At 53.2% G+C, this 25,647-nt stretch overlaps 1 protein-coding gene across 7 annotated transcripts in view; it reads right to left on the bottom strand.

The window, feature by feature from the left end:
- Nucleotides 1-25,647, bottom strand: part of AGAP1 (ArfGAP with GTPase domain, ankyrin repeat and PH domain 1) — a 567,532-nt gene that overhangs the window by 396,352 nt on the left and 145,533 nt on the right. For 4 of the 7 annotated variants that reach the window (XM_065917014.1, XM_065917016.1, XM_065917015.1 and 1 more), the window contains exon 1: nucleotides 11,570-12,677. The exons of the other annotated variants lie outside the window; for them this stretch is intronic. In XM_065917014.1, coding sequence (XP_065773086.1) covers nucleotides 11,570-12,548 — 979 coding nt within the window. In that variant the 5' untranslated portion in view covers nucleotides 12,549-12,677. Of the gene's footprint in view, nucleotides 1-11,569; nucleotides 12,678-25,647 lie in introns of those variants that run through there. 7 annotated transcript variants of the gene reach the window in all.

Raw genomic sequence — 25,647 nt, 5'->3', positions numbered from 1 at the left:
ACCACAGTTTGTATTTTATTTCAGCCACGGCGATCCCGGTCCGGGCCGTAACAGGCACGAGCCATCCGGCACAAGCAGGACAAAATTCTGTTTCACCAGAAACAACACAACAGACTCTCGAAGGGCCCGGGGTGTGAGTGGCGGGAGCCAATCTTTCTTCTGAAGGTGGTCTGCATGAGCAGGACACACTGAGGACCCAGGGACAGACAGAAAGTTCCAGAAGCGTGCTAGGAGGCAGAGGGGCTGGCGCTACGAAAGGCAACTACGCTGCAGGGCCCTCCCTGACCTGAGACCCGGGGCACGAAGGGACACGGCTGGGGCAGGCAAAACGCGCCCCCCACACTCAGGACCCCCAAAGGCATGCTGAGACCTGACACCTCACTCATGGACACCTCGACAGGCCACAGGCCCCGAAGATGGACAGTCCGGATCTGACTGTCCCAGGGCAGAGACCAGAGGAGAAATCCAGGGAACAGCTGTCTACGACAGAGCCTAAACTCCTGGGCACGGGCGCTTCCCCTCAAGAGAGATGCTTGGGGCTGAAATCCTGCCCTCCCTCAAGTCTGCCCAGATAAATCTCTGGCTGTGTCCTGTGAAGCAAGAGGGCATTCCAGTTTATTTTGGAAATGGAAGAATCGAAAAGCTGACAGGTCATCTAAACAAACAAGCTGCCTCTCAAAGGCTGGTCACCAGGATAAAGGGCTTTTATCTGCAAGTTTTATCAAGTTGCAACGGACATGCACCAGGAACATCTAAGCCTGGAAATTCACCTGAAATGGATTGTCAGTCGGTATCTAAGGTGAAGGACCCTTCTAGGATTTACCGGGCATTATACGCACAAATCACATTATCATCCCAAAGGCAGACCTGCTACAAATAAAAGTCAGCCTTCAGGGGTGGCTGGAGGTAATTTCTGGACATAAAAGGTATTGGTTAACACCTGCCACCCAGGAAGCTTATACAGAAAGCCTGACTTGACCTGATGGAACCTGAGAGCTTAATCTCCTTCCCAGAGACCGGTAACACTCTAAAGACTCAGAAAAAAAGGAAAATGCCACAAAAATTTCCTGCAGTGTGGAAAACTCATGCCTCAGGAATGCAGATCTGTTCAATACCAACTACGTGGGCTTCCCAGGTACCACAGTGGTAAAGATTCTGCCTGCCAATGCAGGAGACATAAGAGGTTTGATCCCTGGGCCAGGAAGATCCCCTGGAGGAGGAAGTGGCAGCCCATTCCAGTATCCTTGCCAGGAGAAAGCCATGGACAGAGGAGCCTGGCGGGCTACAGCCCAGGGGGTCTCAGAGAGTCGGACACGACTGAGCGGCTGAGAGCACAGACACCTGGATCCTTCAGCTGAGGATGGCGCACACTTTCAGGGCTGATCTCCGACACTTTCAGAGCTGGGGTCCACCCCCTCCTGGCTTCCCTGGGCAGAGGCTGCTACAGCCCCCACCCAACTGGCCTTTAAACCTGCAGGTCTGAGAAGCAACCCCAGGTGTAATAATGTCATGGGACTCATCAGGATGGAGCGGACGGGGAATTGGGGAAGGAGAGTAGGCAAAAAGCTTTCCTCTGAACCAGAATTTGGAAGTGGCCTTTGAATCTGTAGGTCAGTGTCTGTGTCCAAACCTCCCAGGTGGTGTAGGTAGGCAAGTACCCTTTGCGGGGGGAAGGAAGTGAGCTGCAAGGCTCAGCACGTGTAACTCTCAATCCCAGCTTCCTGGCCTACCGAGTAAGGTACTCGTGAACTTTAAATTTTTAACTAACTTAAATACTAAGTATCAAATATATTATTTTCTGAGTTATAAAATGTTATATATGTGTATAACATATGAGTTGTAAATAAAGTAAATATTAAATACTAACCAAAATTCAAACGTGTATTTCAGAGCAAAAAAAGAGGCAAGTACACTTGGAAGAGAAAAAAAGAAGTCAGTGGAACCCAAATTGTAACTTCTTTCCAAGGGGTCATTATTTTTACCCATTTCACCTTAAACAGAAGAAATGAATCTTTCACTGTAAAGGAAAGTAAGACTTCTCGCATACACAGCTCCCCACTCGCCCTGCTTACTGGCCAGGGTATCAGCAGCTCCCACGAGGCGGGGATGGGGGACACGTTCTTGGCGTCCCTGCTTCTCTGAGCCAGAGGGTAGTACACACGCTCCCTCACGCCCACCTCTTACCCTCACCTCCAGCCCAGAGCTGCCATCAGCCCCGACGTTCCAGGAACACAGGAAACCGAGGCACAGAGAGGCTACAGGACGTGCCCGAGGATGCACGTCCAGAAACACCGCAACGCCAGGCGCCTGGTGCCAGCAGCCCCGTCCCCAGCCGACAGGCCGCACGGGCCCGTGACCAGCCTGAAAGGGCTTCACAACGTGCTCGCTGGCACTCCAAGAGAACACAGGAGACCAAACACAGCGGAGCAGCGTCACAGGGTGAAACGTGCTCAGCACCGAGCCTCTGCCAGACATGATGTGACGTGTCGTGGGTGGGACCCAACACGTCTCCCGGATAGTCTCAGGCTGATTCATCTGTGAATGATCTACTCCAAAAGGTCAATAATACCCCACCGGAGTCCCTGGATCGTGGAAGACAGGGTGAGGAGGCAGCGCTCAGAACAGCTCTTGGAAATAAACACGTTTGGCTCCTATCAGAAATGACATGAATCCATGTGCTGCAGACAGAGCTTACTTTTCCAGTTATACAAAGGAAGGGGGATGGGGGTGGGTGGGGAGAAGCCAGAGAAGAAAAAAAGACCACTCTGCCCTTCCCACTTATAAACTGAAGGTACAACAGTCAACAACGTAAAAAGCAGCAGTTAGAATGAAGATCATCAAAAAACAGGATGAAGCAGCGGAAACAAAATACAAGCTTAATTCATATTCGTAGTTTTGAGAATGCATTTTCCCCACTTGGGCAAAGTTACATGTCAGAGCAACCACAAATCCAAGTATATCCACATATGTGATATGTTCTATTTTGGGGTCTTTTGCTAAAAAAATAAATAAAACATTACAAGCAATTATTCTAAAGCAAAGCTGCTGGGCCACATAGCTTAGGACCTTTTTTTCATACTCATTCTGATCTTCCTGAGAAGGAGAAGGGGATGACAGAGGATGAGATGGCTGGATGGCATCACTGACTTGATGGACATGAGTTTGAGCAAGCTCTGGGAGATGGTGAAGGACAGGGAAGCCTGGCGTGCTGCAGTCCATGGTGTCACAAAGAGTCAGACACGACTAAGCAACTGAACAATGACAACAACTGGCCTTCCTGAGAATCAGTCACAGGGACTCTAACACCTACTTAAATCAACAAGGCAGCTGGACCTCAGGGCAGTGAAATGACTTCTCAGGGTGCCTTGCCTAAGTTTGCAGCCAAGACCAAGCGGATTCCACTGACTCCAGAAGCTGCACTCTCTCCACGTGGCGAGCTCTCCCAGGATAAACAGAACATTCCTTCCTGCCACCATCATCGGGTAACTCACATACCTGAAATCAGTTCAAGGCAAGAACGCTAAGAGAATGCAAAGAAAGAAAGGAGCACGGGCTCTAGGAGAGCCAGATTAAGGTGAGGCTGGGACAGCACCCGCCACCTTGAAGCCAGAAGGACAAAGGACATCAGGATCATGGGGGGCTCGGTGGCCCAACGGGAGCCCAGGAAGCAAAGCCAAGCCACTGGGGCAGCTGCCACCTGTGGGAGTGGCCTTGGGGGCGCGGGGGGCGGGCCCAGGCTTCCTTCGAGGTCTGAGGTTGCCGCTGCCGTGCTGCGCTCGGTCGTGTCCGACTCTTTGTGACGCTGTGGACTGCAGTCCTCCGGGCTTCTCTGTCCATGGGATTTCCCAGGCAAGAATACAGGGGTGGGTTGCCATGCCCTCCTCCAGGGGATCTTCCCATCCTAGGGATCAAACCCAGGTCGCCTACATTGCAGGCAGATTTTTTACCATCTGAGCCACCAGGGAAGCCCAAGACCACCAATTCCAGGTCCCCAGACAATGAACACGGCCCCCGTTTCAACATCCCCTGACTCTGCTGTGTGTGGAAGCCTCCGGGGACCGGGAACAAGCCGTGTAAAGAGGCAGCCAACTCCAAGTGTGAGGGCTGGCTTGTGAGAAGTGCCTTCCAAGACCTGAGTCAACCTTTCCCTAACGCATCTCACTCACCAGTGACTCCTGGGCCCATCTTGTGTCTGCTTCTCAAAAACTGGGAGACAAGTCTCCAGGCTCCCGGGTTTCCCTTCCAAACTAAAAATCCCCTAGTGTCTTTGAATGAACTGGGGCTTCCACAGTCTTCCATGAACCAGACCAGGAAAGCAGATTAGGCATCTCCTTTTAAATGCAAGACAGGTCAGATTCAAGGATGGTTGGGACTCTAGTCTGGGACCTAAACTAACTGGAAGGACAAGATATCTGAGTATCCAGGAGCTATGGCTGGGCCGTGGGCACCGGCAAACAGAGCCTGCCTTGCTGGGTCCATCACTCCACCAGTGACCTGGGCAGGAAGGCAGGTGACGAGTGTAAATCCTGTCACACCTATCTCACACACTGACTCTTCCGTTGTTTCAAAGCCCAGGCCAATTGGAACAGGAAGGTCCCAGATGGATAAACACCCACCATCCCCCACGTCCGTCCACTGACCAAGTGGTGTCTGGGTAACTCTGGTCTGAGGACAAGAGGGCAGGAAGTGCCTCGGAGGCTGGTGTATTGTTTGCGGGGTCAATCCTCAAGTGTCAGCCCTCGCAATGATAGGCACAGGGGGCGACAGGGAACACAAGATGCCCTTTGACAAGCATCTCAAACAGATGAACGTCCGCGCATGAATGTGAATCCCAATGGCACCCAAACGCAGCCCGTGGAATACAGGGAGCGGCCCTACAGGTCAATCAAATGACTAAGTCAGGCAAAACCCTGCACCTGACGATCGCACCAGAAACAAACCAGATACTTCCGAACAATTCTCAACAAAGGATGGGAAGAAAGGGACCCCCTCTTTTTCCCTTTCCCTCCCACCAGCTGAAGCGTGCCTCTTTAAATTATCTTCATTGGTCAGATAAGGAGAAGCCAAATAATTGCTTCCCAAGCCTCTGGCTGGTACACCCTGGTACTGCAGGAGTGACTGGGACTCCCATCCTCCAATTGCACAAAGGTCACTTCTTTTGTAAGCTTTCTGAACCTTCAGATCCAGGAGGGATGTCAGAATTGAAAAACCAATGCAAAAAAAAAAAAAAAAGAAGGAAAAGAAATCAACGAGAAGACATGAGAAAACAAGAGGTCAGGATGCATCTTTGAATGACAGCCAGGCAAACGAACAGATGTGTGCTAACACTTTTTAAACTCTACAAGCATATACAGTTTTGTCTCAAGCAAAGTATTAGCTACAAGAGAAAAGAGAACAAATGGGAAAGCCAAGATCAGTGGAAATGTATGAGAAAGAGAATGTCTCAGACAGTAACCTACAAACAAGTAAGTATCATGGCCACGCTACACTCTAATGTGAGCTGAACAAAACCTAGACCGAAACGATGCTGGGCAGATGGCACTTTCTCTCAAAATGATGCAAAGACAATAATCGCCCTTCTTTGTGCTAATCTGTTGACCTTAATACCAATTCTGTTCATCACCTGGGGATATAACTGCAGCTGCACATACTTTATCTCAATTGATGCCCTAAATAAATAAAACCTCTTTTTCATTATTTTACTCACTGTGTCACCATTTTAAATGAACATAATTTTTCACATAATTACAGAAAAAGAATAACAATAGCCTAAAAGCAATTTCCCATCATAAACAAAAAACTCATGCCAAAAAAGAAAAAAAGGATAAATAAACCTCCTGGAAACAAAAACATTCTTTTTAATACCTGACAATGGCATTAGTCATATAGATTGGGGAAACAGGAATCTTTGTTTTTTTTTTTTTTAAAGGAGTTAATTACAGAAATCTCAACCAACTTACTGATCGAGAATCTCCTCTTTTCTACCTGGTAAACTCCTACTGATCCTGCAAGACCCAAATCACTTTATCCCTCTGGGAGGCCTTCATTCACTCCATCCCCTGTTTATGGCCATTTACTTCCCTTTTTTGTGTCCTCTGGTCATTTCATTAGTTCTTCCCACAAACACTTATTACAAGTCTATGTGCCAAGTCCAGTGCTCTTCATTCTGCAAAAGGAAGAGGAATGGGACACCCAGAAGGGGCTCACTAGCATTAGACCTGGAAGGACATTAGACCTTCTGACACAGTGGGATTAGTGTTTAGACAGTAAAGAATCTGCCTGCAATGCAGGAGACCAGGCTTCAATCCCTGGGTTGGAAAGATTCCCTGGAGGAGAGAATGGCAGCCCACTCCAGTGTTCATGCCTGGAGAATCCCATGGACAGAGGAGCCTGGTGGGCTACCGTCCACGGGGTCACATAGGGTTGAACACGACTGACTAACACTTTTTCACACTTCTTGATAAAGTGCTCCAATGCTCCAGTGCTCCAAAGGAGGTCTGCTGTGCAGAGAAATACAGTCATAACTTCCCCAAAGTACCCATGAAGCTGTGGTTCACAGGATTCACCATCTTTCCCAACAGGCTACGGACCTTGGAGGTCAGGAACTGTGCCCTAGTAAGCCCTGGCTCTCTGCAGAGCAGACGATAGAAACCCAAATGCCTCTTAATGCAACAGAGCATGAAAACAACCAAAAATACAAAGTGGAACCAGTGCTTTATAGTTGGGTCTTATACTTACAAACATTTTTAACTGTATAACCAACCAGACGGCTGCACTGGGCCCATGTGAAAACTGGCGGATTCTTCAGCAGAGGCCCTTTCGAACATTCTTTTGGGGACAGGATATTCCAAGCCCAGGTTGAGATGAGGAAAGACGCTGACAGGTGACTAGGCTGAAATGTGGGCTCCAACAAGAGAAAATTAACAAGGCAAGACACAGCCCAAACCTCTGGCACACAAAGAGCATCCCTGGCTGCCCAGCGAGGCTCTGCCTGCGTCCCAGGTGGGCTGTTCCGTCTCCAGGAAAACGAGTCATCAACCTCATAACTAAAATGATGGAGATTTTCCTAAATGGCTACCTGGAATCCTTAACTTTTTTTTTTTTTTTAAGTGAATTCCAAAACAGTGAGTATGTAATTAGTTCAAAATGTCTCAAACGAGAAACTTCAAGTGACACTCTTTCTTTAAAGCCCTAAATGTCCTTCTCAGCAACAAATCAAGTTTCAAAGTGTAGCATGGAAACATATACATCACCATATTGAAACAGCCAGCCAGTGGGAATCTTACTGTCTGAAGCAGGTAGCTCAGATCAGGTGCTCTGTAACAACCTAGAGGGGGAGGACGGCGAGGTGGGTAGGAGGGAGGTTCATGAGGGAGGGGACAGGTGCATACCCATGGCTGATTCATGGTTGACGTATGGCAGAAACCCACACAACACTGTAAAGCAATTATCCTCCGATTAAAAATAAATTTTAAAAAGGTACCCCCCCCAAAAAAAAGGTACCCCAAAAATATATCAAGTTATTTTAGTCGTTTCATTTCATTGTCACTTTACCTCACCCCTGAAGGTTTGTAAAAAACAAACTATAAAACAGTCTCTTTGCCTACACAAATTGAATGATGCAAATCAAGAGAATCAAAAATTAAACAGCAAAGTCACTCATCAAAACGTGTTGTCAAAAATCAGTTGTAAATGACTGATTTAAAGAGCTAATCTCAGTCTGGGCTATCAACGAATCACTTTATTGTTGTAATCAATCCTCCCAGACAGCAACTTAACACGCCGAAAACACGTGTGGCCCTGGCCTGGCATTGCCCACAGCTGGTCCCAAAGAGTATCTGCAGGCTGGCCAGGCCAGCGCCAGCGAGTGACACCCTACAGCCTAATGAATCATTCATCATTCGATCTTCCTTTGTATTAAATTATAGTGGTGTCAACAGACTCTGCCCCGTTACATGCATATCAAGTAACAGGAAACTGCCCTTGATCTGACATAAGGCCTCTCTGAAACATTCTTCCTTGTTGTTGTCAGTGTTCAGTCCTTCGTCATCTCTGATTCTTTGCAACCCCATGGGCTGTAGCCCGCCAGGCTCCTCTGTCTATGGGATTCTCCAGGCAAGAATACCAGAGTGAGTTGTCACCTCTTCCTCCAGGGGATCTTCCCGACCCAGGGGTCGAACCCTCATCTCCCGTGGTTCCTGCATTGGCGGGCAGGCTCTTTACCACTGAGCCACCAGGCGAGCCCCTGAAACATTCCAGGGCTTCCTAAGAGGGCTCTGAGGACAACAGCCCTGGAGCCCTGGGAGGCGATGGATACACATCACCGGGAGAAAGGGGAAGAGCCTTCTCAATGGACAACACCATTAGGGATTAAAAACTATGAGAAATCATCCCATAATAGTAGGAGCTTTTAATCTTTAACCCTCAGTTCAGTTGCTCAGTCGTGTCGGGGCTGCAGCACGCCAGGCTTCCCTGTCCATCACCAATTCCTGGAGCTTGCTCAAACTCAAAAATCTTTAACCCTAAAGCCTTGAATTAAGGTTATAAGAAATCCATAGCAATGTGATGTGTGAACCTGTGTGCATTCTTAAAATCAGACTCTAACCATCTTACAAAGGTACCTGGTCCAAGACTAAGCAAATTAACTCTAAGAGGCCACTTATATAATAATCAGGTAGTCTTTTAAAGTTCCTTTCCAAGAGTCAATTCAAAAATTTAACAGCTGAGGGCTTTCCTAGGCAGTCCAGGAGTTAAGACTCTACACTCCTGAGGCAGGGAGCAGGGGTCTGATCCCTGCTCAGAAACGGCATGGCCCAATTAAAAAAAATTAACAGCTGCAAGAGTGTAACGAAAGGAAAACTTGCCCCCAGTGACCAATCTCCTCTAAGGCCCTTTACATTTGAAAGGACGTCAAAGTTTGCCACAAAGTGGCTGAGATTTAAAGCTAGTGACTGCTCCTCTGCAAACACATCACGTTACAGGTCTGCAACAGCCTACCTGTAACTCTGAAAGCCAAACACACCTGAAGATGGAAGCCTGACTCACAAGTGTTTAGCAGCCTCTCGGTGGAAAAGCGTATTTATCACACGGAGCGTGAGCATCTCTAGCTTTGCTGCCCTTTGTCAGTGTCTGATTACAGGGTGCTGCCCGACCTCACAGGCCGTGTTCACACCACCTGACCTTCCTGAAATCCTCATCTTCCAAGTCTGGCAAACCCAACTGGTTCCGTGGTTTAAGGCGCTGCGGACCCTCCCGCTGCAGACATTCACAGGAAGACTGGGCCTGTTCCATGGCCTCAGAAAGCTACCCGAGAGAGTTCTACCCCAAATTCAAAACCTCATTTAAACAGCACCTAAATTGTGCATAATCTACATCACAGGAAGCAAGTATGATAAAATGAGAAGAGCAAAAAGCGGTGGGGCTACACCTTTTCCCTGGAGTTAGATACAGGCCTTACAAAAATCCTGAAAACACTTACGCCTCAAGCCTGTTCGCCAAAGGACAGGCGAAGGAAGTAGTTCTGTGATTATCTACAACTGTGAAATAAGGCCCTAGAGTTCTGACTGCCTGTCCTCTAATCTAGTTCGCGAACACCGGTTTTCCCACACAACCCACAATGCTAGAGGGTTACTCTCAGATGAAAGTAATTCCACCCTGAGTAAGAAGGATCACAGGGACAAAGCAACCAAGTGTGATTTTAATTATTACTATTGCTACTATTTTATATACTGCCCTAGAGAGAAAAAAAATTCCCGATACACTTCACACCTTTACTATTCCAAATCTACCATCAAGCCACTTGACCAGAAAGGAGACACCCGAACCCCAAAGTTTTTAACTTGCCTGGCTAGCCACCACGACGAAGCACCTGCCTCCTAAGTAGTGTGTGGGCCAGCTCCACGCCCCCCACCACCTTCCCCCCACCAGAGGTGTACTTGTCTGGAACTCAGGCAGCTAATTACTATTTTCTACAAAGCCAGTGAGAACAAAGATGCAAGCCTGCTATCAGAGTAAGAACTGCCTCCCTGCAGAGCTGAACTTCCACCAAACACAAGTGACGGCAGTGGTAGCTTATTACAAACCAAGGGTCTCAGCTTTCAATGAGTGAAATAATTCGTGTTGTTTTTAATATTTTAAGGGCATGTGGGAAGGGATGGGAAAATGGTGGGAGTCAAATGTGGTGCCTTCTAAAAAATTCTAGGGCAGGTTAAAACAAAAGGTGTGTGCAGCAAGTTAACTACAGAGAACTGCTATACCTTCATGAATCAAAAAATTCAGATTTTAACACACTGCACATTCGACTGCTTGGTTCCAAACATCTTCCGTCACCTGAGGATGAACCAGAGCGGATGGGAACATGACATCACCTGGCTTCAGTTTACCTTAAAAAGAACTTCAGAGAGGGCAGTGGTTTCTTTGTGTCGGCTGGTTTTAATATAGGGCTTGGCAGTCAGCTAACCTGTGAAGTCCACTAAGGAGGAACAGTGTCTCCAGGGGTGGTGAGTTAGCAGTTGAGAACCTCTAATTAAAAATCCACACTACAGTGCTTCACCCACCTCCATCTCTACTGGCAGCAGAGTTTGGTAATTAGCAGAAAGAACATTACTAACGATTTCTCGGTGGTGGAAAAGACACCCCAACTATATTCTCAGACATCGCTCACAGCCCTCCCCGAGAGAAGGGTGCAACAATCCAGCCATCCCCCTGCCCCCGGCCTCTTCCCTTTAGGGTCCTGCCCAGGCACGCAGAGTTTTGCTGTTTCTGGAGGATTCTGACTCCCGAACAAGTACCAGAAGGTCAGTTGATTCTTGCAAGAGAGTATTACATCTGCCTCCAGAACATTCTCTGCAAGCCCTCTGGCAGAGCAGAGAACTGCGATTTCAGAATAGGTTGTGGGGCTGTGGTTTTCCTGCCTGAATGCCAGCATTCATTCCCAGGAAACAGCCGGGGCACAGAGGGGCTCTCACTACCTGATACCACTTGGCAGGGAGACCGTGGGCAGAGACCCAGCTCTGACCACTGGAGTGAACCCTCTTAACCAGCAGGGCGATAGGTGACAGCTGCCCGGTGAGCGAGGCCACACGGCAGCATTCGCAGACGGGGGCATCTGCAGAGACCAGGCTTGGGACGCCGGAGGAAGCCGCCTCTCCCGGCCAGGCAGCATCACCCGTGTGGTGGCTTCAGGGGCCAAGCCGGGGTATCACAGGCGGCACACACGCAGTACAGCCCGAGCTCGTGGAGAAAGACACCAATGCTCAAGGTGATGTCTCCGCAGACAGGCTCGCAGTGGCCTCAAGAGACAGACCCTGAAGGGCACCAGCACACGCGGCCGGCGGCAGGGGCAGTCAAGAACTTCCAGACCCGCAGGACGACTTGGGGGGGGGGGGTGTACCAAAAAGACCGCAGTACCGGAGTCCACTCCCTGCACGGCCACCTGCCGGCCAGTGACCCGGGAGGGTCGGTCCCTGATCGCTTCCGACCGAGCCCCGGCGTGTGCTACCAGGCAGGCCGCTGTGGAGACCCCCGCCGGTCCCCGCCCACCCTTCCCCTCCCGGGCCGCGCTGCCCACCTCTGCGCGGGGACCCGTCGATGCTCTCCGCGCTGGACGAGTGTGCGTCGACCGGGGCCCGCCGCAGGCTGCTGAAGTAGCCGCGCGACCGCGACGCGCCGCTCCGCGGGGAGGGCCCGCCGCCCGGCGCGCCGTCCCTGCGCGCGAAGATGCCGCTGAAGAAGCGCAGCAGCCGGTGCTCCGACGCCGCGCCGGAGCCCGCGGCCGCCGCCGCAGCCCGCGCACGCTCCAGCCGCTGCAGGTCGCTGTTGTCCAGCGTGCGGTTCTTGCTTTTGCTGCGCTCCCAGCGCTCCAGGTCCGAGAGCGCGTCGTTCTTGCTGAGCACCTCACCCACGTCCAGGGTGTTGCGCTTCTCCGAGGGGGGCTGCCCCGAGGCCGAGGGCTCCAGGGCGGCACCGGGGTCGGCCACCTCCTCCCCGCCCGACGCCCAGGCCAGGCTCCCGGAGCTGCTGTGGCGCCTCCCGCGGCCCAGGGCCCGACCCCGCGGCGCCTCGGGTCGGCTCCAGTGCCTGAAGCTGAGGCTCCGCCGCAGGGGCGCGGCCCGGGTCCCCTCCACGTCCGGGCTGCCCTGCGCGGGCGAGCCCGACTCGTCCTCCTCCTCCTCCATGGCCCGGGGCCTGCCGGTCTGGTCCTCGGGCTCCGGGCCGCGTGCGCAAGGCCGGAGCCGCCCGAGTTCCAGCTGCCCGGTGCTGCGGGTGCGGAAGGTGCGGAAGTCCCAGGCGCGCGGCGGCCGGCGGTCCTCCGGGTCCTCAGCGCCCGCCGCCTCCTCCACGAGCCGCCCGGGCGCGTCCGGGGAGCGCGCGGGCCGGGGCCTCCGAGTCGGACGTGGGTCGGGGCCGCCGGGGCCCGGCGCACCCAGCTGCTCCTTTCTGACCATGGTCACGGAGATGCGGTAGACTGTCTTCCTGGGGGGCGGCCCGCGCGGCATCGCGTCCGCGGGCGGAGACGCGGGTTCGCCGCTGCCGTCCAGCAGGTACATGTCTCCCCGGGCCGCGGCCGCCCGCCAGGGCTCCGCCGCATCCAGCGCGCCGCGGGCCGCCGGGCCGCGCCGGTCGGGGCCCCGTCGCCAGGCGAGGCGGGGAGGGCGGGCGCGCCCGGAGAGGGTCCACGCCCCCCCGCTCGCCGCGAGGGGGGGCAGCGCTCAGGCTGCAGGAACGGTGCCCCTGGCGCCCGCCAGCCCCTGCGCCGCGCGGCCCGAGTGCGGGGGTCCCGGCCCGGGGCGCCAAGCCATGGGCTGGCGGGACCGGGCGGGCGATCAGGCGCGGGGCCGGGCTTGCCGGCAGGTGCGGTCGCGGCGCGCGGGGCCCGGGGCGGGCGGCGGCGCCTGCGGCTTCATTGTCTACGGCGAGGGGCTCACTCGCATCCTCGGCCTTGTCCACAGAGTCCGCAGCCTTCGCCACTCCCTGGGTTCGGGACGCGCGGGCAGCTGCGCGGGCCGCGGGCGAGGGGCGGTGGTTTAAAATGGAAATACGCGCCGGGGCGGGGCGGGCGGGGGGGCCCGACCAGCAGGGACCGTGGGCCGCGCGCCCAGCCCGGCCGCCGAGTGCCGGGAGCGCGGCGGCGGCGGCGGGCGCGCGGATGCGCGGCCGGGCCCAAGCTCCGGGGTGGATCGCCGCGCGGACCGGAGCCTGGGGTCGGGGACCGCAGATGAGTGTGGGAGGGGGCGGTGAGGGCTTGTTTTGCAAAAGAAAGCAAAATATGAGGTCTTTGTCACCTCCTGAGGGTTTTTACGAAGATCCTATCCTCATCAAGGTACTTAAAGAAGATACAACGCAGAAGGCTTGTTTTAAAAAACAAAGTATCTTAGGTACGGGTCCTAACTTTACAAAGGAGCAATAATGCATTCCTGGTAAGGGCCCAGGAAGGCAACATCAGGCAGGCGATGGGAGTGCCAGTCACACCTGAGCCCTCCAAAGGACCCGCAGTTTCACTCCTAATTAATATTTTGGAGCATTTTCCCAACGTGGATGGAAACCTCCTGACAGGCAGGCATCTGCTGTCTGAGGTCAGAGGCAAGAGAACCCAGTGAGGAAGAGGAGAAGGAAAGCTGGCCCGTTCCAGCCCTGCACCTGTTAAGCAGGGCTGGAAAAAGGAACAAACAAACAAACAAGCAAAAAAAAAAAACCAGTACCTAAACTCTGAGCATTCTTGTGAGGACTGAATTAGCTAAGACGTATGTGCAGGCATTCTGTGTAAGCACCAAGTATTTGCCTATAATATCTAATGTTGGTGTCTCTGCCATCTTTCCCCCACCTGCTACTTCTTGGCTCTCTAGATACTGGTTTTCTGTATTATCCAACACTGCACGGTATTCAATGGACTTGATCCACATATTAGTTCTTCATGATGTCCTGAACACAGATCTCTCCAGTTCGCTTGTTTGAAAGTTTCAGAAAGAAAATGTCTCATCAAACTGGATGCTTTTCTACAGGCTTCTCTAGGCCTGAAAATGCCAAGACTGCAGAGAGGTGATTTCTAGGAAAAGTGCTGGAGGCCAGACCAGGTGTGACCATGGGATTAGACAGCTGTTTGCAAATGCTGATTTCCCTTCTTTAATCTGTTTAATACTTACGGGGCACTTACTGTGTTTATAGCATGGAAGATGATATAAAGATGAATTGAGATCTCTGTAGGAGAGAGGTTATAATCTAGGAAATCTGAATTTTACCTCAGTGAAATGAGATATTTGGACTTGATGAGATAAAAGTTAGTTTATTTTTTAAGAGATACTTTATGGCATAGAGGACTTTAAGGGCAGTGAAAATACTGTGTACCCTGCATGATAGATACGTGTCATCACACATTTGTCCACACCCATAAAATGTGAACCTAGAGACTATTACACAGAGTAAGTCAGGAAGAGAAAAATTGTGTATATTAGTGTGTGTACATGGACTCTAGAAAAATGACATTGATGAACCTATGTGCAGGGCAAGAAGAGACACAGAGAGAACTGACCTGTGGAAGAAGAGGAGAGGGCGACGGCTCAGGGCAGCCCTCGTGTACGTGCACCCCCGTGTGAGACAGACGGCCCGGGAGGAGCTGCCGGACGGCACAGGAGCTCAACTCGGGGGCTCCGTGACAACACAGACGGGGGTGGGGAGCGGCTCAGGAGGGGACACACGTGTGCTTGTGGTGATCCACGTGGCTGGACGGCAGAAGCCAATGCAATACTGTAAAGCAATTACCCTCCAATGAAGAATAAATTTAAAAAATTTTTTGAAAAAGAGTGAACCCTAATGCAAACTATGAACTTTGGGGGATGATGAAGTGTCAGTGTTGGCTCATCAGTTGTAACAAACTTAGCACTCTGGTGGTGCGATGCTGATGTGTGGGATGGCGTGTGCGTGTGTGTGTGTGGTGGGAGTATATGTGTGTGTGCGCGTGTCTGTCACTCAGCCATGTCAGACTCTTGGCGACCCCATGAACTGTACAAACTTACCACTCTGGTGGTGGGATGCTGTCAGGGAGGGTGGGTGGCTGTGTGTGTGTGTGTGTGTGTGTTAGTTGCTCAGTCATGTCAGACTCGTGTGTGTGTGTGTGTGTGTGTGAGTTGCTCAGTCATGTCAGACTCATGGCACAGGGGTGGGAGTGGGATGCTGATGTCAGGGTGTGTGTGTGTGTGTCTGTGTCTGTGTCTGTGTGTCTGTGTGTGTGTGTTAGTTGCTCAGTTGTGTCAGACTCTTGGCAACTCCATGGACTGTAGCCTGCCAGGCACAGGGGTGGGATAAATGGGAAGTCTCTGTACCTTTTGTTAAATATTGCTATGAACCAAAAGCTACTCTAAAAAATAAGAACCGTTTTTTAAAAAGTACTTTAAAACACATTTGACCACCCTCAGAGGTTCTACCTAGACACATAATCGACTCAAGCTCCATCATCGACTCAAGCTCCATCCCCCTGCCCCTGGCACTGGAGGATTCAGGAGTGGCGCCTCTAACATGTCCTCACTGCGAAGATGGGCAACCCGGGCAGATCAGTCTTGCCAGCTTTGATAAGACCCACAAACCACCAACCTCTACCGCTAGAGCCAGGCAGGAGTCATCTACCAGAACGAGGTTTCCAGAACCCACAGGTCAGGGGAATGTGGAGGCTCAGAGAGGGTGTGTGCTTTTCCCAAGGCTACACAGCTCATCACCGGGAGCAGAACCGGGGCGCACACTGCTCATGCCCACGTCCATGCCTCAGGGCCATTTATTTTGTTAGCTTTCTGCTTTGTGGACATCAGAAAAATGGCGACTATTGCTGAATTTGACACTAACCGAACACAAATGATACCTCAACATCTCCGCAAGTCTTCATTTATTCATTGCTCCATTTGTTGAATTTATTCATCAAATATATATATGGAGTATCCACTGTGGCATTCCGCAGTGAGGAGACAAGGTCTCTGACCTCCAGAATGCACAAACCCGTGAAAAAGGCTGCAGTTCTCAAGTCCGGGTGCTGGAACACACACGGACAGGAGGCTGAAAGGACGGTACAGGTACCCTGTAACGGATGAGAACCCAGAGACAGCGAAAGCCTCCAATCTTACAGCTGTAGAGACCTAAAGGTCCACCAGGTCTGTAAGCAGAGAGACTAAAACTCAGCAATGCAGAGAGACTAGATCTCTGTTAGGACCAGGATCCACCACCTGCACTTAGCCTGGGGTCTGTTCTCACCATGACAACTTCAAAACATTGAGATGAATTTTAACATGAAATCAGCTGGCCCATAATTAAGATATAAAATATATCTTGATATCTGCGGCATTCACAAGAGCCCCATAATTGGAAGGGGGTGGCCAGCATTTCTTTAGAACGTGAATACTACGCAGTTGGGCTTCCCTGTTAGCTCAGCAGTAAAGAATCCACCTGCCAAGGCAGGAGACACGGATTTGATCCCTGGGTCAGGGAGATTCCCCAGCAGAGGAGATGGCAACCCACTCCAGTATTCTTGCTGGGGAAACCCCATGACAGAGGGGCCTGGTGGGCTCCAGTCCAGGGGGTCGCAGAGAGACACACTCGACTTCGGGACTAAACAACAAGCAACACTGGACTGTTAGGGTCCTTCCAATCCCTCCGTGATTGTCTCAAATCCAGCCCGGGTTTTGCACTTTGCCGTCGGAGGACGCAGGCTGCAGAGTAGAAGGTTCCATTTGATCCACCTTAAATGACACTGAAGGAGTGAGCTGTTTCTGCTCCAGCCGGTGCGTCTTTCGGTGCTTTCAGCCTCACTGGCAGCACCCGTTTCCCACCCCAATTATAGCGATTCCACGTGAGGCCCAATGGCCTGCACCGGAAAGCCTGGGAGAATGGCTTCTCCCTACTGCCCTGGATACGTGGGCTCTTCCGAGGCTCAGCCAGAACCTGCCACTCCAGAATCTAAATCCTCTTTCTCACAGCCAGACCTGCCTTTGAAAAATAAAAATAATTATACTATATGTGTTCAGGTGGGCATGGCGCTTTCATCTTCCTGTTGCTTTTTAAAGCAGCCCCTCTAGGCCCTTACTTCTTGAATTTTTCCCAGTCATGGAGTATATCTGTATCACCATTTGGGCTTTTAAAAAAAGACAGAGAGAGTGGCGTTGATCTTACTGCCAGATCAAAACCGAGCAGCAGGCAGACAGACAAGCAAAGCCCTGATACTGCAGAGATGCTGGTGTCAGAGAGGGAAGGACTGCAGGGGGAGATCCGAGAGAGGTGGCCGGCCCTATCTACGCCCCCAGCCCCCCATTCATCACCCCTGGCAGCTGAAGTTGCTCTCCCAGCCCCAAGCTGATAAAGGTCCTTCGGCCACCCTCCCCTGACATTCTGGTCCCGAGCCATCTCTAGCTGCCTACAAATGAAACATCCTGCGTGAAAATGCGATCTTGCAAGCCTTCCTCGAGCTGATCAACCTTGTTTAAAAGGAAACCCCTGGTAGTCCGCAGAGCCATCTGCTCCACGAGCTGCCTTTCCAAATAACAGAACATGCCAGCCAGTCATCACCTTTACAGCATCTTGGCAGAACCCCATCTGGGGGCCACAGAAACCGCCCACCACCCCCCGCTGACCTTGTCCTGGCCTCTGCACGCCCACCCCCCAGGAGCTGACAAACAGCCCTCCCCGCTGTCACGGGGCCTGTGACAGGCTCTTTTCTCGCAGCAGGCTGACTGACCAACACATACAGGAAGCAAAGAATGACACGCATGGTTTCCGGAACAATTCCTCAGCAATCTCTTTCGGCCAGAGACTCAAGTCAGATAGAGGAGAGCAGGAGGAAGGCTTTCTAAATCTCGGACCTGCTTCGATGCTCAGCCCCGGCCATCACCCTGCAGGGACTGACCTCGTTAGGGACCCCCTGCCCCTCGTTTTCTAAACTGCAGGTCAAAGTGGGACTCAAGTGGGAAACCCTTGAATCACAGAAGGACGAAGCTGGTGCTCAGTCCACGAGGCAAGGATGTTCTGATCCAGCAGGATAAAGACCACGGGGGGCCTCCGAGGACCTTGGCAGCATCTTCCCTCAAGGACCAACAACAGTGCAGCCGCTGCCAGCCTAGTGATGGGACCACGTGACATATATGGACACACAGACATTGAAGACCTGCGCTCCACACACCCGAGTTTTAACAGGAAGCCCCCATGGCGTAACCGCAATGGGCAAGACAGCCGTGCTCCAGACTTGCGAGTGAGGAACCAGGTCACCACTACCGCTCACCTCGAGCCTGGCTTGACCGCAGAAGAAAGCATCGTCTCAGTCCACGCCTGTCCGAAGGCATCCTCGGATCTGAAACTCGGGCAGTTCTGCCCACATGGAAGCCAGAGAGCTGGGTGCCCCTGCGGGTGGGCCAGGAAAGAGGAGGGTGGGGGAGCCAGCCCCGCAGTGTCCCGCCAGTCAGGTTTCCCCGGGGGCCCTCCTGCGGATTCCAGGTGACTGCTGACTGACAGGATGCTGGCAGTTGGCACCACGCTTGCGCAAGGGTGCCCACACTTGACTCGCAGAGGATTTTGCGTTTGCGACGAATCAGTGGACCAGGGGAAAGTGTGACCTGAGTTAAGAAGGAGGTGGGTAAGAAAAAGGCAGGACACTAGTATTTCTACCTGAAACACCCAAGAGAAGGTTTCCAAAAGGGGAGCGGTATGTGGCTTTCATCCAGAGAAGGGTGTGTCCACCACGGTGCTCTGGGCATCCCGGGCTGGGTCCTTGTTGGTGGGGACAGTCCTGTGCATCGTAGAATGCTTGTTGAGCAGCATCGCTGACCTCTAACCCACTGGACGCCAGTAGCAACACACACACACAGACAGACACCCCGCACCCCCGCAGGTGGCAGATACTGGCAGACGTCTCCTGGGGGCACAATGCCACAGGTGGGAAACCACAAGCCCAAAGGCACAGGCCAGACACTCTCAGGTGGAAAGGAGACAAGGGATTCCCGGTACTCTCGACGTTTCATTTTACCATTTTACTCATCCAACCAGTCCCGCCTGCTTCTGCATGTAATCAAGAAAAGCTCTAGACAGTCTCCTATAGAAAGAGAAGCAATTATTTCCAGCAGATCTCTCCCAAATACGAAGAATAGCAGCAGTTACAGAGGAGGCCGTCTGTGATGGACACATCATCACTTACGATTTGTTTAAATGAATAAGCATCAGGAAGGTGATTAAAATGCTAGAAAGAAAAAACATGAGGTTTCACCTACCTTAATTATTTAAAATGCAAAGCAGGGTGGTGTTGTGTTTAATCAGAAAATGTCCTAAGCAAGATGCTTGAAGGTTTGGACCCAGGAGTGCGTTCCAGCAGGGCCTAGGTGTGGACAGAGTGCCTGAGCACGTGTGGGAGCTCAGCGCCGCCAGGAGCCCCCGCAGAGACTGTGTAGACTGGACGGGCCACAGATCCAGGGCGGGAGAAGCCTGGCCACACGGTCCCCTCCTGAACTAGCTCAGGGTGACCATCACTCCATTCTTCACAAATAGGAGCCGCTGTTCAAATTACAGCTAGCGAGGGCTGGAAGAGATCTTCAGTCAGTTCAGTTGCTCAGTCGTGTCCGACTCTTTGCGACCCCATGGACTGCAGTGCACCAGGCTTCCCTGTCCATCACCACCTCCCGGAACTTGCTCAAACCCATGTTTGTTGAGTCGGTGATGCCATCCAACCATCTCATCCTCTGTCGTCCCCTTCTCCTCCTGCCCTCAATCTTTCCCAGCATCAGGGTCTTTTCCAATGAATCAGCTCTTCACATCAGGTGGCCAAAGTATTGGAGTTTCACCTTCAACATCAGTCCTTCCAATGAACACCCAGGGCTGATCTCCCTTAGGATGGACTGGTTGGATCTCCTTGCAGTCCAAGGGACTCTCAAGAGTCTTCTCCAACACCATAGTTCAAAAGCATCAATTCTTCGGCGCTCAGTTTTCTTTATAGTCCAACTCTCACATCCATATGTGACTACTGGAAAAACCATAGCCTTGACTAGACGGACCTTTGACCCATTACACAGATAAAGCAGCTGACTCCATGGGAAACCACCTGCCTGAGGCCACAGCAAAGGAGCAGAGGGCCCTGCACATAGCTGGGCCAGGAGCCCCTGGGAAAGGACTAAAGTGAAGCAGAAACCTCAAGTCCACTTAAGCAGGCCAGTGACAAGCAGCTTTTGATTTCAGAAATATGCCCGTGTCAGGTATGAGTTAGGTTCTCACTCCCAAATACAGGAATGTGTCAGAACGTCTTCATGGTCTTGCTAAGTGTCAGGCAAAAGAGACTTAAGCTAGAATGAAAGCCAAGTCTATTAACTGTCACTTTATAGAAACAAATACCAACCCCCGCTGGAGTGACAACCACAGCAGCTCCCACCCATGGCCACCATGGGGCTGCAAGCAAGGATGCTCCCCTTTCTTCCACCCAGCCTCCAGCTCTCTGCAGCGGTTCAGCCAAGGAGTCAGAAGGATTTAATCAAGGGCAACACACAACGGTGCACCTGTCCCTTGAACAGCTGCAAAGCAGCCCTGGAATGTGTGTGGAGCAAACCCAAGCAACTCCTACAGATTACCTAATCCTCCCAGCCTGCGAGGGCAAGAGGGGCTGAGCCTCCTGCTAACGTTTTCCTCTGCAGGATCCCACAGGAGGGACCCCCCTCATAATAACATCTGCCCAATGGGGCAGTCCTACAGACACAGCAAGCAAAACCCCGGACAGAGTCTGTAGGGACCCTCCTGACAGCCTCTGCAGTGGGAACCAACGCCGGGAACTGGCGAAGACCAGCCACCTGAATGTGTGTGACAACAGCTGGGTGTTTTCCAAGCTGCTCTTTGGACCCACAGACCCCAAAGAGTTGTAAAATCCAGAACTCCCGTGAAACTAAAAGTCGAGGACACAAATAATGCCCTGGGAATTATCAGCATGGTGACAAAGCTCACCTTTATGGATAAAAAGCCTATTTGAACAAGAATTCTCACGAATGCAGCCCATGTGGAATCTGGCTGCAGAGATATCTAGAAATCTTTCATCTGTGCCCAGGGGACGAAAAGGTTTGATATGTTTTTCTCTGAGTGCTGAAAACAGCATGTTTAAGATCCTGTTTGAAGCTCAAATCCACCCCCCTACCCCAAATCCACAGTGGGAGACACGTGATCAGCCTCCTGCCTTCATTAGCCAACATGTCACCAGCTCCCTGGTCCCCAGGCTGGGAGGATAAATGCCCCACAGCGGCTGGCGACAGCAGCCACCCCCCTCCCCCCCGCCCAGTAGATAACAATTTGCATAAGAGCTCTGGGGACAGGAGAGAAGTGGGTCACCAGGATCAGTTCTGACACAATAAGATGGAATAAATCGTCCACATCTTTGCATCTGCTCGCTACACCCTGGTCATCAGCACCCAGCCTGCAAAGATCAGGAGTGAGGGGTTCCTGGAGCAGAAAGCTGAGGGGTGCGGAGGGGCACGGGGGAACGCAGGGCTGAGGGTCTTGGCCTAGATGACTCTGGCAGGCTCCCAGCTTCTTTACCTGGTTATGAAGTTGTGCTAGGCGTGTCTCCTTTAAAAACAACAGCCACCAGCCCTGGAAGCTTCCATGAAAAAAGATGGACCAAGACAGGAATGATGAATAAATCAGCCGTGGGCAGGCGATCTACAGGACCCAAAATCTTGACTGAGTCTCCCCCTCCTGTGGTTTCTGGCACCCTAGGAGTGCTGCTGAACTGTGAACCTGCCTGGTGACAGACCAGCACAAAACTTTCTAAATTTGGAAAAGGAGGTTCCACCCGCCAGCTCTGGGCACTAGGTGGATCAAAGGTGGCCCGAAAACCTCTATAAACAACAAAGTCCGATAAGCACCGAAGACACGAGCAGCTGGCTCAGCGACGAGGCGGACGCAGAGCGGGGCTTTGGGCACCATGCCGGGGTCTCTCTTCCACTCCACCACAGGGAGGTGGCCGGCGCAGTCCTCAGTCCATCCAGGTCACCCCCGCCTCTCGCTCCGCAGGGGTCCTGTCCTTCACTGGCCTCCTGGGCCTCCTCCCACAAGGCCACACGCTGAGCTAACGCCAACCTACCATCCTGGCCTCGAACATTCTCTGCTCGCAGCCTCCAAGCTGGCCGTCCTCTCCTAGAACTGCCACCAGTCATTATTGCAACACAGCCTCTCCTCCCGAGTTCTTCAGACCCTTGAATCCAGCAAAAGACGAGCGGCATCCCGCTGTCTACACCAGCCACGACCCTGGCAGCCCCCCCGAGACCACCCCCGCCCACGCTCACCCCAACCTCCAGCCCCTGGACTGACGCACCTCACGGCGTGTCCACTGGCCAGGAGCACGTGGCCCTCACCCAACCCTCCGCATCTCCAAGAGGCTCTCGTTCAAGCTCAAGTGCAGGGGCCCCAGGCCGAGTGCAGACGATCGCACAGCGGGTGGGGCTGGGCACCACGTCCTGCAGGCCCCACTGTGGCCCTGGGCCCCCACCCGCCGCTCCATGCCAGCGACCAGAGCTGACCGCCCCGCTGAGGGCGCCAGGCCTCTCAGGAAGCGTGCAGGGCAGTGGTCAGAGCAGGGGCTCTCCAGCCTCCTGACCACACCCTTCTCTTGCCTGCTCAGGGTTGGCACGTCCATCACAATCGCCTCCTCGCCTCAGGCCAGCCAGCCCATGAAACTGCTCAATCATCGCCAGCTTAATGAGACACAGAAACAAGAGCCTCCCTTCCATCTGTCTGCCCTTGGCCTCTCCCAACGGCCCCCCCAAATGAGGGGTGCCCACTCCATCCCTAAGTATCTCCCATCCTCACCGTCCTCCGCTGGGTGCCCTGGGCAGGCAGGCCTGGCACGTCACGCCCCGGCATAGCCAACTCTTAGGCAACCACCCTTTCTGCTGCATTCACAGACTTTCAGGGCACAATGCCGCCCAGACCCCCCAAGACTCCCATCACTTGCAGAGTCAAACAGCCCTTCGGCACCTGTGCCCCAGGCCCCGGACGGCCCCCCACCCACCCCTCTGCAGACCCCTGCAGCACAGAGTAGCTGAGATGCTGGACTCCTGAAGGGTGCTAATTCTGTGTGACTTTGGGAAAGTGACCTCGGATCTCCACATCAGCCTCACTGATGCCATAAGGTGACAATCCCAGGGCAGATGTGAGGATCAGGTGTGATGAAGGCTGTGAGGTCCTGGCCCCGGGGTTTGAAGCACACGCGTGTGGGCTGCGGCATCCAAGCCTTCATCCCAACACGTCTAACCGCTTGCCAGTCCGGACCGGGCCGTATGGAGCCTCCCCACCACACCCTGCAGGATCAGCCAGCTCCTCTCATCACTGGAGCCCTGGCTCAAGTGTGTGTGTCCTTCCCCCCAACACACACACACACACACACACACACACCTGTGCACACCCCTTCAGGGCATCAGTCACTTGCTCTGACCTGACACTTGCCACGTGCCATGGACACAGCCATCTCCCCCCAGAAGATCAGGGCCGGCAGCTTTCTTTCTTAAACCCCAGCCTTGATCAGCGCTGTGCTGAAGAAATGCTGCCCAGCAGTTAAGGTCATTGATCCAGGGGGCTGATTTCAGCTGAGTTGGGGGCGGGGGGAGCAGCAGGGCCCCCATTACGTCACAAGCACCAGCAGAGGTCAGCTGACTCGCCAGGCCCCGCACCCGCTCAGATGCTCGGGTTTACTGGACCACATGGCAAGGCCACCCCCGCCCCTTCCAGTGTATCTAGGAAGTCTCCAGCAGTTTAGAGAGAAAGGCGCAGAGGAGAGGGTGAGTCATCTCTTCCCCTGGCCACAAGAAGCCTCAGCTGCAGCGGATCTGGGGTGGCTGCCCCCTGAGAAAAGCTGCCCTTCCCTTGGTAGAAAAGAAGCAAATGCGATGGGGGGAAGAGGAGAGATTGCCCAGAGCCTGACTGCCTGGGGGCGGCGGGGGGGGGGGGGGTTTCCCCACGACAGAAGCTTCATTTTAGGGAGGAGAGAAGGACTGATGCTGAAGCTCCAATCCTTTGGCCACCCGATGCGATGCTGGGAAACACTGAAGGCAAAAGGCGAAAGGACAACAGAGAAGGAGATGATTGGTTGGCATCACCAACTCAATGGACATGAGTTTGAGTAAACTCCAGGAGTTGGTGATGGACAGGGAGGCTTAGCGTGCTGTAGTCCATGGGGTTGCAAACAGTTGGACTGAACTGAACTGAACTGTGCCTGTCAGAGGGGAGAAAGTCTGCAACCTGCAGAAAGCTTTCCTTGGGGGTTTCTGGGAAGGTGATGCTCCTTCCCCACCCACTCCAAGGGCCTGAGTCTTGGTCACGCCCACTATGCAAAACAGGGTGGGTGGAGATTCACCCAGGAGTTCCCAGCCCCCCGGGGATGGGGGTGGTCGGCAGGTTCACTGGGACGCTGCAAGCAGAGGCCACCTCCCCAGCCCTGGGCCCTTCCTGCGTGCATGCGTGTGTGCATGCGTGCTCTGTGCTCAGTCGAGTCTGACTCTTTGCAACCCCCTGGACTGTAGCCCTCCAGGCTCCTCTGTCCCTGGGATTCTCCAGGCAAGAATACTGGAGTGGGTTGCCATTTTCTCCTCGAAGGGATCTTCCCGACTCTGGGAGGGAACCACAGCCTCCTGAACGTCTCCTGCCTTGCAGGCAGATGCGTTACAGCTGAGCCACTGGGGAACAGAAGGAAATGCAGGCTGCTGGGCCAAATGCTTAGAACACCCAGGAAGAAATACAACACCTGAAATAATTCAGAACTCTTTACAGAGATGCTACTGATGAGACCTCCCCTAGAGTCAATGCAAGGATCCAGTGGCTCTGAGTACCTGGCATTTTTCAGAAGAGTGGTTTTCATCACATTTCAAATGGCACATTCAGGGAAGGCCTGGGAGGCTATAGTGAGCCCACGGAGATGGCCACTCTGCAAACACCACCTCCCTGCACCCAAAGTGTCCAGGAAACAACAGCTGCCACTGGACATTTCTGGCCACAAAAAAAAGAGTGACACAAGGCAGCAAAATGTTCACGCCAAAGGCCTTCTTCTCAGGAAGACTGCTCTCTGGAATTACAAAAGTTTGTGCCTGAGGAGATTTAGCACATGAGGTGGAGATCCAGGAAAGCCACCAGCACATTCCGGCCCCCGCCACCCCCCCACACACACACCCCAGCATTCACAGGCTGCAGTGAAGCCAAGGGATGAACCTGGGCCTGCAGTCTGCTCACACTGCCCTCCCCAGGCCTGCGTGGGGCGGGCGGCACTAGCCCACCTCCTGCAGCCAGGCCAGAGGGGGTCTCACTCTGTGATAAAGACTGGAGAGCAGCGGCATGGCCAATCTTTGTAAGCCACGCATGCAACCCACTTTCAATTTACCAGCTCGTTTACAGACAAGATATAAAAAGGTAAATCACATTGATTGAAAATTCCCAGGACCAAAGCCTCCTTGTGGGGGGGGTGGGGTGGGGGGCGGGCCGCCTCCCCGCTACTAGAGGTTTAACCCCAGGCTTTAAACCCCAGCACAGCTGGCAGGGTGGGCTGGCCCACCCCCAGCCAGACCTTCTACCATTTCCACCCAGACCCCCAAGGAGCTGGCTCCCCACCACCTTCCTCCTGCAGCCCAGGGCCTCCAGGCTCAGCCAGACCAGCCCTGGGCTCCTCTT

The sequence above is a fragment of the Muntiacus reevesi genome, chromosome 1 (assembly GCF_963930625.1).
Source record: "Muntiacus reevesi chromosome 1, mMunRee1.1, whole genome shotgun sequence".
Classification (NCBI taxonomy): domain Eukaryota; kingdom Metazoa; phylum Chordata; class Mammalia; order Artiodactyla; family Cervidae; genus Muntiacus; species Muntiacus reevesi.
Note: the sequence above shows the minus strand (reverse complement) of the source record. Positions and strands in the feature narration are given on the sequence as shown.